General features: G+C 36.1%; 1 protein-coding gene across 1 annotated transcript in view; it reads right to left on the bottom strand.

Annotated features, from left to right (window-relative positions):
* The window catches only part of CCDC91 (coiled-coil domain containing 91), a gene marked incomplete at its 5' end in the record, with an annotated part of 73,467 nt that extends 59,131 nt beyond the window's left edge, over positions 1-14,336 (bottom strand). Inside the window, 3 exons of the mRNA XM_009870005.1 lie at positions 8,984-9,088; positions 11,044-11,232; positions 14,176-14,336. Of these exons, the coding sequence (XP_009868307.1) occupies positions 8,984-9,088; positions 11,044-11,232; positions 14,176-14,336 (455 nt within the window). The remainder of the gene's footprint in view (positions 1-8,983; positions 9,089-11,043; positions 11,233-14,175) is intronic.
* Between the last annotated feature and the right edge of the window lie 2,222 nt (positions 14,337-16,558).

The following is a 16,558-nucleotide window of genomic DNA, read 5'->3' as shown; positions in this document are numbered from 1 at the left end:
CCATCCCTGGAGGTGTTTAAGGAGAGGCTGGATGTGGCACTTAGTGCCCTGGTCTGGCCCATGTGGTGGTCTTGGGTCACAGGCTGGACTTGATGCTCTCAGAGGTCTTTTCCAGCCTCTGCAATTCTGTGATTCTGTTAGTACATTTTGCAGATTTGCATTAACTCCCCTCCCCCCAATAATCCAACACGATACTATTTCTACAAAAGCGAGATCCAGTGAAGATCTTGACAGGACAAGCTTGGTGGTACAGAACTCCAATTTATCTGTGTTAAATATGTCTTGACATTTCCCAGAGGTCTCAATTAGATTTCCAATATTAAAAAGAAAAAAGAAAAAGGCTGATCATCCTAAACAGATTCACTATAAATACACAAATGGAGACGTGCTGTAGCTATGATGGACTTGTGACACGCTGAATGTAAATTAGTGAATGCATTCAAATAAATCTAGGCTATGCTGACATAAAAAAAGTCAGGCCAAGAAAACTGGTTCCAAAGAATATTTTTACTTCAACATACTTACACATTGGAAAAATGAAAGTTGTCTAAGCTCAATTGCTAGCATGTCTTTAAAATCAGAGAGCCAAAGGAGGCACATAACTGTAAAAGAATAAATGCTACGCACATTGCATGACTGTAACCAAATACTACAGTACAAGGCAAGTCAGGCATTCGGAGATATCAAGTAACAGCACAATAGCATAATAGAGGTATATTTAAACACAGCATATTTTAAAAATTAAATTAGCATGCTTAGTTTTATATCCACTCTTCAAATAAATTATTCTGAAACAAGACAATAAAATAATTCATAAAATCATAATTGAAATTTAAGAAGAAAACAAAGGCAAGTGAGAAGAATATATTTGCAGAAATAAAAAGTTACTTTTCTTCATGCTGTAAAAAAATAATTTAGAGGAAAGAAGACATCAAAACTGAGGAAAAAGAAATGGCTAAAAGTTAAACAGTTTTGAAATTAATAATAAATTAGAGACTTTGAATAAAAATGAGTGTCTGAAAGAAAAGTACATAGAGTAACATAAAAAACCCTTAAAATATGAAGAAATAAATGTGAGGTATCTGGCACACACTTGAAAAAGAGGTGGGCAAGGGATTGTTGCCATATCCATAAATACTTTTAACAGTTCAGCAAAAAGATACATTGCTATCTGTGAAAGTGCCTTTTCTCAAATTCCCCATTTTCAGTGTTTCGTAATTTTAAACTCTGCTGTGACCTGTGAAATTTCCTGGAATCTCATTTATAAATTTAGTTGCAGGTACAGTAGATAACTTTTTTCACACCTATTTTTCATTATTAGCATTCTGTCTCCTCTATGTCTGCACCTAAAACCAATCTAAATATTTTCTTAGAAGATGGTATTTAACAGGATGTAAGTCATATATTAGTTTTGTGAGAAAACATACATTTTCTAGTACTCCAGCCACAAAATACACCTACCTCCAAGACCTGCTTCCAATCTCCTGCAGAACACCTTTTCCAGAATCATAAATGTGCTCTTCTGGAAGAAAAGACCAGGGAGGCAATGACAGGGTGTTGCCTTTTATGTGAGAGAGGAAAATGAAATGCATGGAGCTCTGTTTTGGGGTGGGCGATCAATAAAGAACTTACAGGTCAGAATTAGCAGGCAGACCAACATAATGGATATAGCTGCATCTGCCTGCTCTAGACCAGATCATTTACAGGAAGCTGTAGATGAGGCTTTCTTCAGACAACAGATAAAAGCCTCACGTTGGCAGGCTCTGGTCCTCATGAGAGATGTTATCCACCCCAGCATTTGCTGGAGGCTCAACACAGCAGTCTAGGAGATTCCTGGGGCACTTTAATAACTTCCTAACACAGGTGACAGAGATGCAATCCCTAAGGCACTCTGATGGACCTGATGCTTGAAAACATGGAGATGTGAAGATTAGTGTCAACCTGCCTTGATGCAGCAACCATAAGATGATGAAGCTCAGGGGAGTTGAAGGAGCAGAGCAAAAAGCCAGATCACAACACTGGACATCATGACAGAAGACTTCAGTCTCCTTGGGATCTGCTTAGAAGAATCCCAAGGGATACAACCCTAGAAAGAGGGCTACAAGAGAGCTGTTTGCTATTCCTGGATTACATCCTCCAAACTCAAGGAATGGTGCATTGTGACAAGCAAGAAATCAAGCAAAGACAACAGTAGGCCTGCATGAAGCACCTCACTAAACTCTGCATAAAAAGAAAGTGTGCAGGAGGTAGAAGCAGGCACAAGAGTCCCAGGAGGAACATAGAGTTGCTTTCCAAGCATGTAAGGACAGGGTTAGGAAAAACAAAGCTCACCCAGTTTTAAATCTGACTAGGCACATGAAGAGCTACAAGAAAGGAGTCCACAAGGTGAAGGAATACTGGGGAAAACACAAACCCACCACTTAGTGGGGCAGCGACCCTAGTGACAAAGCACACAAAAAAATGCTTCTTTGCTTTAGTTTTTACTGGTAAGACTGGCCTTGAGGAAGTCCATCCCCCTGAGACCCAAGCGAAGTCTGGAACAAGAAAGACTTAAACCTTCAATGGAATATGATCAGATTAGGGAACATTAAAGCAAAGGAGACCTAAAGAAGATCCTTGTGCTTTAACAGGATGCAGTCACAAGTGCTCAGGGACTTGACTGATGTCATTGTGAGGCCACTCTCAATTACCTTTGAAAGACTGGAATGACCAAAAGAAGTTCCCAAGGACTGGAAGAAAGCAAATGTTGTATCTATCCTCAAGAAGGGCAGGAAAGAGGATCTGGGGAGCTACAGGCCAATCAGCCTCACTTCAGTCCCCAAACACATGAAATACAAGAATGTGTAGTCACCATGGATTTAAAAAGGGAAAATCGTACTTTATCACCTGATTGCCTTCTATAAGAGTGGTGGATGTTGTTTAGCTCTACTTTAGTGAGCCTTGTTGACAATGTCTTCCATAACATTCTTGCAGACAAGCTCTCAAAATACAGGTTACCTAAGTGAAGAGTGAGATAGACCTCAAACTGTCCAGAGGGTTATGATTAGTGACAGAAAGTCCATCTGGTGACAAGTAGTGTCAATACTAGGGCCAATACTGTCTAACTTCTTCTTTAATGACCCGGATGATGGCGCAGAGTGCACCCTCAGCAAGTTTGCCAGGAGGAAATGGCGATACACCCAATCACCCTGCCATTCACTGGGGTCCTCATCAGGCTACAGTTTAACAAAGTGAAATGCTAAGTCTTGCACCTGGGCAGGAATAACCCTATGAACATTCTAAGAAATGAATGTTCATACAAGGCCAAGATTGATTATGTACTAAAAGCATAACACAGGAGTCCTCCAGAACAGGAACCTTTCTCTCTGGGACCATCTGTGTTCATTCCAAATATGCAAACTTTCCCACCTTCCTGCTGTCAATATGAACATGCCTATTATGCCAGAAAGACACACATTTCAAAGTTTCTCCCACGTGTCCCCAGGTTTCAGTCACTAAGACTCCTCACAACATGGACAGCTGATGGATCACATATTGTACGCCTAGCACTGGCTAAAAATAAGACAGCATTCCTGTATCAACGACAAAACAGAGGCTGGGGAAGTTAGAACCCCAGTTTGCTCTTCTCTCAAATGCTGTGAAGCACCCACATTAGAGGCAAAACTATACTCAGCTGTCACCACTGGATAGGAAAGGAAGAGGTGAAGGCAGATAGCAGGCTGAGTTTATCCATTAAGTAAGCAAAGTGAGGATCAAGTAAGGAAACAAAGGAATGAATAAAATAAGAGAAGGAGGCAAAATCTGTTATAGGACAAGGTCACTAATACTAGAAGTACTAGCCCTTGAACAAGGTTACACAGGGAGTAGTGAGGAGGGGTGATATCTACGATTAATGTCACATTCCTCAATTCCGAGGAATATCTTCTATTCAATTTTAACTGCTGTTCTCCTCCCCTTCTGGGAACATCATTGAACTTTCAACCCCCAAAACCATTGCTCTCCAAAGCTGCTTTATTCTTCTCCCCAGTCAAAATCCCTTGCTCTGGAACACCTTCCGTCACCATTGCAAAACTTAATTTTGTCATCATCAAGACAAAATTAGGTACCTCCTTACCTTACTTCTTCTTGGAATCGCAAAAATAACTATCAACTCTTCTCCAAGAGTAATTCTTTTCATTATAGCAAGTTTAGTATGTAGCCACTAGAGCTAGTACTTACTTATTCAGCTATTTAATCAGTATTGATACTACAATGATATTGTTTGAATTTAAAATCAAAGATCTTTAGATATATTATGAAATACTATAAAGCTTAATTCAATTCTGAAAGAAACTACATGAAAAAGTGTAGTGAGGGTAACAGTTAGGACACAATATTAAATACTAAAGAGGAAAAACTTAAAAGGATCCACAGGCATAAAATCATGCGTCATCATAATAAGCCACATTTAACATTGCTTTTTCAACCCCTTAGGCTTCAAGCAAATTTTTACATGTATTAGGAGCAATTTTTGAGATTCATATCACATTAAGTTCTAAATAAGCATATCAAAATCACTGTGTACAATTCTACTTAAAAGTAAAATTGTATGATGAACCTAGTATTAAGTTTTAATTCTTATATACCATACAAAGTATTTTAAGATTTTGAAGCACCATCTCCAAAAATGAGGAGACAGACACAACCAAGTATGCATACACTTATATGATTGTGTATGATATATGAGTCTAATATATTAAAACCCCCAAATTAACAGGCAATATTAATCAGAATAAAAATAAATTGGACCCTCAGAATTAGGAGGGAAGAAAGTAGCCCAAAATCTCAAGTTTACCTGTTTCTGTCTTAACTATACTTAAAAGTCTTTTCCTCATTATTCAAAGCTTTATAATTTAAATGTGACATATGCACAGGTTCTCAAATGAAAAATTCTCCAAATAGCAACAGTTACAGAAATAAATAACTGAAACAACATCTAATACCAGTAATGACTCTACTTAGGTTACAATACCATTTAATCCCAGCTAGGTGTTACTGTATGACCTAGTGAAGTTTCTTTGGATCATTATGTAGTAATCTGTCAATGTCTTCTTCAGTATAAGCTTCCTCTTATATTTCTAAGGCATCATTTAAACAGGTATTCTACTGGCCTGCTTTTTTATACACAAATATATAATGCAAAGTGAAATTATGGTACTTAACTAATTCATCTTTAATCACGACTTTTTGCAATAACAGGAATATCCCTAAAAAATTGACACATTGAAGTCACTTTTTCAATAAAATTTTAAAATACGTTCCTTAAAAATCAGTGGAACAGAAACAAAAGATTCAAAAGAAAACATTTTTGGTGCTTTCAGAACAACCATAGATTTGTGAAGTTGGAAGAATAGATGTCAGCTGCCACATGAAAGAATCGCTTTCAAAAAGAAGGATCACACCACATCAACTATACTGTTCTTTCAAAAAAACAGCCTACTTAACTTCCAGAAAGGATTGATGATGGAAAAAATGTGTATAACCACAACTGGAATTTTCCAGCAGCAATGAAGTATTACGTCAAATGTGACTGTGTGGTAAATCAAAGAAATAGCAGGGGAAAAGTATGATCCAGTTAGTAGTGAATCATCTAAACCAGTTGTCTGTAGATAGACCAAACATCGGAAGTCTTATCAGCTAAACAATCTGTCCAAAGAATTAAGTTCCTACTTAGAGCGCTAGAATCCAGGCACTATTTTCCTTCCCAAATTAAATGTTCCCTCTCTGATTTGTGAATAAGAGAACATCACTTACTAAACAGGAGTATTCATTTCACTATTGATGTTTTTTCCATTTTTAGGGGGCCGGTTAGCTCAGTGGTTTGAGCGTGGTGCTGATAACAATGACCAACACCGAGGTCACGGGTTTGATTCCCACTCGGTCCCCATGTGTTGCCTGATCTAGTCGAGAGGTGGCGTCCCTGCCCACAACAGGGAGGTTGGACTAGATGATCTCTAAGGTCCCTTCCAGCCTAGGCCATTCTATGATTCTATGATTCCACTGATATTACAAATTGGGGTGTGGTCATTTTAAAATGCAGTATTTATTAATTTCTACAACATATTGCAATGAGTTTGCAATAAAATTTTAGATTTGTAGGATTTGAATGACAACTAATTCTACATTATAGTCAGAAACATGTATTATCTACTACCAGCAAATACCCTGAAAATATGCAGCACCTCATTTAGAGACAAGCTGAGCTGTCAGTAGTTGAGATGAATACATACGACTTTAATGAAAAAAAATGCAAAAAATAAGACTGACACACCAACAAAAAAGTCAGACATGCATTTGCACCTGTTTCCTTCTTGTCTAAATAAGCAAGAAATTATAAAGCTAACATTGCATTTACGCAACTTTGTGGTAGCAACATCACATGCAAGTCACTAAAACTAAAATTACACTTGTCAGAGCAATTTTAACTCAGCTACATTTTGTATGCAAAGAAGTTAGAATTACAGTATGTTATTCTGCCTCTTAAATACTACAAATAACGATATGGGGCAATCATAACTTTAATTTCACCAGACTGTATGAATTCAAGATCTTAAAGAGACTGTTGCATTAAATGTCCAAAGAACTCTATATTACTAGTTAATAGCAATTTGTTTGTTTATTTATAAACCCACTGCTGCCCCTTTACTGTCTCTGGTTGTTGTAGTAACGTATGGAAACAACATTAAGAATGGGAAAAGTATTACACTCTCTGTTCAATCTTGATTTTTTAAAGCTAATTTTATTTAGACATAACAGAGAACTTTTTACTTTTCTCTTTTACACAAGCATAAATATGGCAACACTCCATTGTCACCCATTGGTTAAATACTAACACTATACCAAAGACTTGGAATTCTGCTGCCCTTGATTAGGAAACGTGATTATCACTCCCCTTCAATTCTTCCATTTTCAGCACAACTAAATTAAGGATAAGGCTTTTTACACACCTACAACAAAGAAAGTCTGTGACTAGTACATAACAAAGTTCACTTCATCAGCACTCTAACCCAACTCAGAAAAAACACCTGTAATATGCTTTATGTTTCTACCTTATCCTTGAAAATATTTTTTTAATATAAAAAAGCTGAAAGTACATTTTATTGAAACAATTTTGTGACAAGAAAACTGTGTTAACTGTCACTCCTGACTGAGGCAGAAATGAATAGGAAAAAGATAAAAAAATTATTACTGATTTAGTTGACAGAAATGACAGAGGTTAATGAAAATTTCTCTCAGAATTATGAACAGTAACTTCACAAAAAAAGAGTCTAATCTAAATATTACTTTGTTAAAGCTCTAACCGACTCATTCTATTACCTTCACACCAGCTTTTGAGAATTCCCTACTTCACAAGTGCCAGAAGTCAGTTAATCAGTAAATAAAGATGCATGAAATTATGCATGTTCTCATAAAAAGCAGTAACAACCACGTACTATAATAAAATACTAACACAGAAATTTCACTTAAGTGGAATTAAGTCAATGCACACCTAGAGCTTAGAATGTCAAAATCAGTTCAGTCGGAAGTCTTATCCTAAGGGTTCCCAAAGGTATGACAGAGTCACCACTGTAACCTGCTTTTAAGCTCTTCAAGTCAACAGCACTAATAACCAGCTGTTTCTACTGGAAAAAGATACACTAGAGTGAAAGACATCTGTAGTGTGTAGCTGCCAGATTTACTCAGTGTGTGGCCACAGGTGCTGACCCTACTGTTGTAGGAGCCAAAGGAGAAAGACAAAATAAATCGGCATTAAAACCTGTACAAACAGAAGGCATCCAATATTCAAGTTTCATGATAGTAATTTTAATTGTCAGCTCTTAGAAGCCTGACTCATTTTTCTTCTTGATTTGGTTCGGGCTATATCCAGTAGACAATGAGATTAAGCATATGAGTTTTTCTACGAAGTTAAAGGTAATGACCCTTTCATTGTCATTCTTGAAAACTGTAGTATTTGACTTCAAAAATACAGATACTTACAAGCCTCAGTAACATTTCCACCACTTAAATACTTCTGTTTCAAGAGTATTGTGAAAATATTTTTTAAAAAAAATTCACTAAACACTAATGTAAAAATTTTGTGATGATTAGTAACTTTAGCCAGTATACTTCATAAATCAGAAGGTTTTTAAGCAAAACTCATTTTTATAACATAGCCAAGCAAATGTTTCTTTCATCAAGCAGGATGTAACACGCATACAAAAATAACAATAATAAAATTAGATTATTATATGACCATAGACTGTAGGAAGTTCTGCAACCAGGAACTCACTACAAATTATTACAGCAACCCTTAAGTACAAAGCGAAACAATGCAGTAGATACCTAAAAACCATCCGTAGCAGAAAAAAATTAGTGAAGCTGAACTACCAACAAGAAGCTTTAGAAGTGTTGTAAGTCTACAGTGTTTGGTTTGTCCTGCTTTAAACACTGGAAGAAGACTGTAAACTTCAATGAAAAATTTCTATCGTATGTGAGACTTACATGTATTTAATGAATGATATCGCCTCTTCATTGGAAGTAATTTTAATTCCATTGTCTAGCATCTAGTTACACTTTGCAGATTTTTATTATGCAGCACAAAGTATTCCATACTGAGGTCAGATAATACTGTACAAATTGGCCATAGCTACTCTAGAACATGCCAAGTCATACTGTTAAATAGACATCTGCTGTGCAAAGTGTTTTTCATTTCAGCTGTTGTACAAAATAGATCATAAGAAAGAGCAATCAGAGTTACAATAATGTACTTATGCAAGTGCGCTCTTACACCTATAATGTCCTTAATGTCAAAAGTCAGCTCTGATCTAAAGATCTTAGAAATTCTTTAAATTCAAAAGGCTTTGGAGCAGGCCTGCAGATACTTACCAGAATCTTTGTTAGACATAAATATACTTTATATGAAGCCTTCCTTGAAAAAAGTAAGGTGCTACAAGAAAGAAATTACCTGGAGAGTCTTGTAATGATCTTGATGTGAAATTACTTTTTCTTTCTTTTCCTTCAAGAAATCCATTTCTAGAACACTGTGGTTTTCAAGTAAATACTCTAATTCCTATAAAGTTTACAAAATAAAATAAGTGAAGTTATAAACATTTGTGAATTGTGAAAACACAGATTCAGATATTGATACCAAATAATTTCACTTCTGAAGACTACAACATTTGCTATCATGATATGCACAGAGATAAAGTGTTGTGCAAGAAAATTCTGCAGCCTTTCAACTGAGACAATATTTTCAAGAAGCATAAGATATTTAAAACCAAAGCCATGTCCTGGAAGGCATATCTTACGAGAAGCAGCAAAGGTCACTGGGCCTGCCTACTTTGGAGAAAAGGAGGCTGAGGAGTGGCCTCATTGCTCTCTACAGCTTCCTGAGGAGGGGAAGAGGAGAGAGAGGTGCTGAGCTCTTCTCCCTGCCATCCAGTGTCAGGATGCACAGGAATGGTTCAAAGCTGAGCCAGGGAAGGTTTAGACTGGACATTAGGAAGTATTTCCTTATCAAGAGTGTAGTCAAATATCGTAACTTGCTTCCTAGAAAAGTGCCCCAAGCCTGACAGTGTTTAAGAGGCATTTGAACAACAGCCTTAACAACATGCTTTAACTTTTGGTCAGTCCCTAAGTGATCGTTGTAGGTCCCTTCCAAGTGAAATTATTCTATCCTACTCTACTCATTTCCATATTTTAATAGCTTCTTTTGTCTTCCTGCATTTGAAAAGCAGCATATTAAATTTACTTTTAGAAAACAGTTTTCACTAAAAAGGTAGAAGTTCTATTACATACAGCCCTCTCTTGGGCTCCAAAATTAATAAAATTTTTAAATATTCTGTGATCTTGCAGAGAGCCAGTCTAGAAGCCTGCCCAACACGAATGAATAGAGAGGAAGAGTGACACCACTGGCAATAAACTTTAAAATTACTTGCTATACAATGAGCTAAAGATTTTTATTTTTTCTTAATGCAGCTGTTGCTCCTACCAAAGTCATTCCTACTATACATAACCTGTTGGCACCCTTTCATTTGTTCAAGAACAACTATTTCTGCAGCCACGCAGGAAGTCAGTATAGAAACAAATGACCTGTCAGATCACTGTACAGTTACTCAGACAAAGGCACAACCGAAAGGGTCATAAGAAGGACAGAAAGAACAGGTCTGCTTAGTTCAATCCTGCCTTTGGACAAAATAATAAAAAAAGTTATTAGAATTCAAAGTCTTTGATTTAACTGTAGATACAGAAACTGATTGCGCAACACTTCTTCAACTCAGAGTATAGTTCTAAATCTATCTCCTCTTACAGTCTGTACGCACGCTTCCCTTCCAGCTCTTCTTTGTACACCTAATTCCTGGCAAAATCAATCCATTCCAGACCTCCTCATTTTTGGCTCTAGTTACTTATTCTCATTTTCATTTCCAACAAGCCATTTCCTCCTTCCCTAGCACACCTTGATAGCTATCAAGGAACAGTATTGAGAATAGTAGAAATTAAAATTGTGCTCCCATGTCTCAGTGACCTATTCCTAACTCAGATGCCTAACTACAGGCATAGCCCTGCTTTATACACTATCATATTCAGAATATAAAGAATTTAGTTACTAGAGCTCACAGAAAAAAAAATGTGTTCTGTGTTACACAGATAGCAAAAGATACTGTCAACTTCAGTGACCACAGACTCACTCTCAAAACATGGGGGAATCACTATACCTTCTAACCACATGGCTCCATGCTGAGAAAACTTGTCTCTCCCTCCACCCTGAAACTTGAGAAAATTCAGCCTCAAATAGACACCAGACAAAAAAAAAAAAAAAAAAAAAAATATTTTTGGCAAAATTCACCCCAAAAAAAACCCCAGAAAAAAAAAAAAAAAAAAAAAAAAAGTATTTTGGCTAAATTTGGCGAATTTCTTTGGGATTTTGCTGATTTGTACAAAAAAATATATTGTAAATCTCTGCCAGCTCCAACTATACTGAAATCGTATATAAAGGCCAAACATTTTCATTAAAAACCTACACACCTTTTTAATTTTCAATTTTTCTTCTTCAGCAGTGCAAAGCTTGATTTCTAGGTTTGCAACAGCTTGTTCAAGGTGGCTCTTCGGTTCATTTGTTCTCTGTGTCTCAGCATCAACCACAGCAACACTTGGTGTAACTGAAGTCTTGTCTTCAATTACATTCAAAGAGGCAACTGGAATATCTGCTTGAATCTAATTCATGCGAGAAATAACATGGCAAAGGAAATGGTAAAGGGAATTTAACATTCCATTCAAGTCAGATATCATTTCCAGATAACATTACAGAACTTAAAAACTGTAAACACTAAGGTTACTTTTTTGAAACCACACTTCTCTGAAATTGGCCACGCACACTCTAATATGTAGGAGTGCTAGCCAAAAAGAAGGCTCCAACAATGGAACAGTAGCTAGTAATTCTACATGGATTCAATCAACCCTTCCGATCTCAACTGCTTTTAAAGAATACTTTAAGAGAAGGCTTTAAGAAGAAGGATGGCACAGATACCTCAGATTCCCATGAAGTTAAAATACTCAAAAGAGGTGAAAAGAGACAGAAGTGAAACTGCATCAGCAGTCTCAAAGCATAAGCCTTACAGGGAAATAAACCTTCCTTGGAATAGCCACTCCATGTTTTCACCCAATGCAGACTGTAAACAGTAGCCATGGAAAGAGAATACAATATTTTGTGCTAAAATAAACATCTCATCGTGAGGCTAGACCAAGAGAAAAAGAGTAATTGGGACATGTCTGCAACACTGAATGCTATTTCAGTGAACCATAGAAGTACAAGAACTAAAACAGAGGCTACTAGAACACACAACCCAAAATAGATGAAACACTGATAATAAGTCTGTATTTTCAGAAAAGTATAAAAATCAATTGAGGTGTAAAATATTTTGTGGTATAATTATCAAAAGCCAAAGTTGGGGGTTTTTTTCATCTTAAAAAGGCAAAAACTTGTTTAATATCAGAGTAAAGGAACTTCAAAGGAAAAAGCTGGTAAATTAATTTCAGCTGTCATTTTTTCAACAACAATTTGAAACTCCCCTTCTGTCAGAGGCAAAAATAAGCTAGATGTGCGACTTCTGAGTACTACTCAAGATTAGAGCCTGGCACTGCCAAAAATTGTGATGTTGGAACTTCAAATGTTAAAGTTGTTTTCACATGAAATCTCAAGAGGCTCTGGAAACACAATAAAGAAGTTCCCCTAACATCCTCCTCTAACAAGTGCAAGAATATTTTATTACAGTTTTATGCCTACCGTCTTCCTTTAGTCCTATCCAAAAGGGCAAAGTCCCATCTCCATTCCAAAATAATGTTAAAGGACGTCCTCCCAACTCCCTTTCTCTGTTTAGTAACACTTGCTAATGTTGTATTATTTCCTGCATTACAAAGAGATTTTATGGAACTGTGGATTTGTCAGTAGCTGACCAGGGCCAGATGAGAAAATATGAAGCATGGCCTACAATTGGAATTAGCACAACTAATCATTCAGAAGAAATTAAGTGCATTTCTTATTTTCAGTAAGATTACCTAACAAAATCACTTTTTAGTTATTAAAAATAAACCTAAGCCTTAGTATTCCAGAGTATTCAAAGTGCTCCTTCCAGAGAACACACAAGCTAAAGATGCTGGCCTAGCTCAAACAAGAAAGGACACAGGTTATTCACATTTTACTGTTAGCTAAAATTAAAAATGGTGGAATCTCTTGTGGCTGAATGAAAGCATATTTTGATCATCTTGCCAGCAACAGAAATTTACTTATCAAAACATTTTTCAGAGAGGTAGATGAGGAGTTTTCAACGAAGAAAATGATCCTGGCTAGCATAAGTCAGAAAGAGAAAATAAGCACTCCCCTCTCTCAAGAAGAAAAACCACAAAAAGCAACTTCTGGATTTTGAAGAAAATTTCTTTGGTATTATTTGCATGTGGGCACATCTCTTCTTCACTTTTTATAGGCTTTCCCCAGAATATTAGGCTGGGAACAAATACAAACCAGTAACTAATTCATTACTATGACTGAAATACTGGTGTTGTACTAGTCACGGTCTTTCTGGAAGTGTGAACATCCAGACACTGCTCAAAGGAAAACCACTAAGTCAGTTTAATCAAAACAAATATTTTGTATAAGTTGTTTAAATAGCTCTAGAGACATATTTTTAAATGGTCAGATTATGGAAACCTAATCTAATCATGAAATTCAATTTTCACCATGAGTAGTCCTAGAACTTGATGAGTCTACCTGAAGAATATGAAACCAAGTAAGTGGTAAAAAAGGGACTGTGGAAAACTAGCCCAAATTATTGATTGGATCAAAGAAAGATAAAAGCACTTTCTAGTTCAAGTATATACTATTATGCATCCTGAAATAAGGAACTTTACAATCAGTAAACTTGTTCAAGTAGCTGTCACTGCAATCGATGGCAATAAAAATTCATTTAGAATGCTAAATCTATTTAACTCTCATCCACAATAATCTAGCCTTCTTGTGCTAATTTCCAGGTGGAAATTATTTTCCCTCCCTTTATGACTTAATCTCTTAGTTAAAACCTAAACATTTTCAGCCCCCTCAAAGAAGCTAATATCAGTTCTAAACACCATTGCAGCCACAAGGAGAGATCAAGTTCAGACAACTAAGACTACGTCAGACTGCAAAAATAAAAATAAGAAATCAACTTTTAAAATAATAGGGAAAAAAGAGGAAATAAAATAAAATATTTAAATGAATCGAAAAAATACATTTAAGTAAAGATTAAACATTAATTCCCTAATACTAAAACAACTTGAGAAAACACACAAGTATGACATATATGTACAGCCATAATCTTTTATAGCTTTAGCAGCAACAATTTTTTTCTAGATAATCTTCCTGCTACTGTTTCCTACTTTCATGCCTATCACTATTAGTATGCCTTTAACTTTTAATAACTCTTCGGCACACTTATCTCTCTTGTACTCCATACCCAAGTAGTATGGTGTCTTCCAGTTATATGATTTAAACAATTTTTTTTTTTAATTTAAAGCCTGTATCACTCTTAAATGTCAATTCAATCTAAACTTGCACAGAAAAGATACTATGCTAAGACATGTAATGCATTGAGTTCACACAGTTAAACACAAAAGTCATGGGTTTACCTGTTCTTCAAGAAGGACTGGGTTTGTAACATTGTTAGCTGTTTGGACAGTTGTTGCCACATTATCACTTGATAAACTGAATGAGTCAGAAGGAACCACACAGGAAGAAGGCACAGAGTGCTCCAGAAGAACACCAGGAGATATATGGACTTCAGATACTACTGCAAGAAATGAAATCAGAAGACACACACACACACACACAATATGAAGAACTAATTTTCTTAAATCTATATGTAGCAATTCGTCATACTAACGTAAGGTTACATACGTCTCACAATCTAATGGCACTGAAGAATAATTCCAAAATTAACTTAAAGACATTCAAAACTGTACAGTCATGCTAAATTTGAGTTGTACCTTACACAGAGGTTTTGCAAGACAGCTGCCATCAAAACCAGCAGTTTTAACTTCTCTTTCCATTCACCTCTCAGCTTCAGCACGATCTTTAATCAAAGTCGAGTGTGAAACATTACTTAAAATTTCCTCCGCTTTATAAGTTTTAAAGTTAAAAAGAAATACCCTCAACTGTCTTAGAAGACATACAAACAGCTTACTAAGACACATTATAAAAAGCAGTTTCACTTTTTGTAAGAGGTCAAAAGATAACAAACTAAATAAATCTCTAGCTAATAAAACTTAAGTGTAATTAATACTGGAGTGAGAGCTCTTCCACAGCAATTTCAAGTTACGCCATAAAAAATCCTGAATACCAGATTACCATTATCAACCTGGCACAACAGAAACTTGAGCACTTTTACAAAAGATTCAGACATAAATTAAATGGAAAGAGAAAGCTTTGCATACATTTTTAATTTAACACCAAAGTCCTGCAAACTTTGACATGGTCAGCTACAGGTATGCCTTTGCAGTAGACAAAAAGAAAAAGTAGCTCACATTATTATTACAAATCTGGCAAAACATAAAAGATGCCATTAGCCCAGAGCAAGGCTCAGTCTCTCAATATCACTGTTTAATACTGCACAAGTATGCACACACAGCGCAAACAAGCGGATACATTGGTCTCAAGGCATTCAAAAGGACACCCTAATCCTTGAATCCAGGTGTTCTGTGTCCCATCTTCTTTAGCTCCCAGTTCTGGGATTTAGGTTAACACAGAGGAACATGCAAACCTCATTAACAAAAACAAGGAAGAAAGAAGACCACAAGACAAAATTATCAGGATGCTAATTGCAGTAATAAGAGATATGGGTACTTGGAAGGAAAAAAAAACCCAACAAATTGAACAGCTGAACAGAAAATGGAAGCCTAGATGAAAAGCCTAGAATACAGTACTTCAGCAAGCAGAACAGGAACCAATTTAGTTAACCAGGACAAAACAAAGGACTGGGATGCAACTGCATCTTTAACAGCAAACTATTCTCCAGAACTGGAGAACTGAACTTTTTAGGCTTCCTTTATCTACTCTAAGATATCTGTGAAATGCATCTCCCCTTCCAAATGTCTGCTTACAAAGGCAGCTTCCTATAACCATTACCTCCTCCGTTAGCTCAAATCACAGTGAGATGACAGAAGATGAGCCTTTTGTTTCTAAAAAAAACCCCAAAACCGTCAAGTCTCTGGTTTATGCTGTCACTTAATACCCAGAATTTCAGTTTGAAATCACTTTGCAACAGGTGTAAAATCAACTAAAATAACCTACCAGGCAATTCAGTCTCAGCAGACAAGAAGTTTCACTTACCAAAACTGTAAACTCATGAGGATAAACCCAGCATAATACTGATCCTTGTGCTGTTAGTGTTCATCCTTTGGCAATGATCACCACAGTATAGGTATAGTTTATATAAATAATTTATCACAAAAGAAAAACCAGAAACTGGATGCAGATGAGGAACAGAGACTCACAGAAATGAAAGTTTATGGTATTCACATATTTTGGGGTATCCAATATTAGACATAAGAATTTGCTTTTCAGATAATAGTTTTATGTGGAACCTTCTACAATTAAATTGAGTTTTCAGTGATTCCAGTTACAGTAATGAATGCCTAGTATTTTGAGAGGGAAGAAAAAGCAGAAACAAAAAACCAACCTCTTGAGTTGGTTTCGTCAAAACAAAGCATAGGAAATGAGGAGTAACAACGGGTGACCACCTCTGAACACTGTGGTTTAAAATTATTCAACTAAATACACGACCTTGCAAAAGGCAAGGAAAAGTGGCAACTCTCCAAGGTATCATTCAAACATCTTTTTACAAAACCCTCTTTTCACTTTCAGCAATGTTGAAGATTCATAAATTAGACATTCCTAAAATGAAGTATGCTATGTCTGTAATTCAAGTTTATTTCATTCCTCTTGTGTATATACAGGTGAAACTGCATTAGTATTTTAGTTTAACTCAAAATTCACTTAAGAAGATGATTCCTC

The sequence above is a fragment of the Apaloderma vittatum genome, unplaced genomic scaffold (genome assembly GCF_000703405.1).
Source record: "Apaloderma vittatum isolate BGI_N311 unplaced genomic scaffold, ASM70340v1 scaffold11085, whole genome shotgun sequence".
NCBI lineage: Eukaryota > Metazoa > Chordata > Aves > Trogoniformes > Trogonidae > Apaloderma > Apaloderma vittatum.
This window is presented reverse-complemented; position numbering and strand designations above follow the sequence as displayed.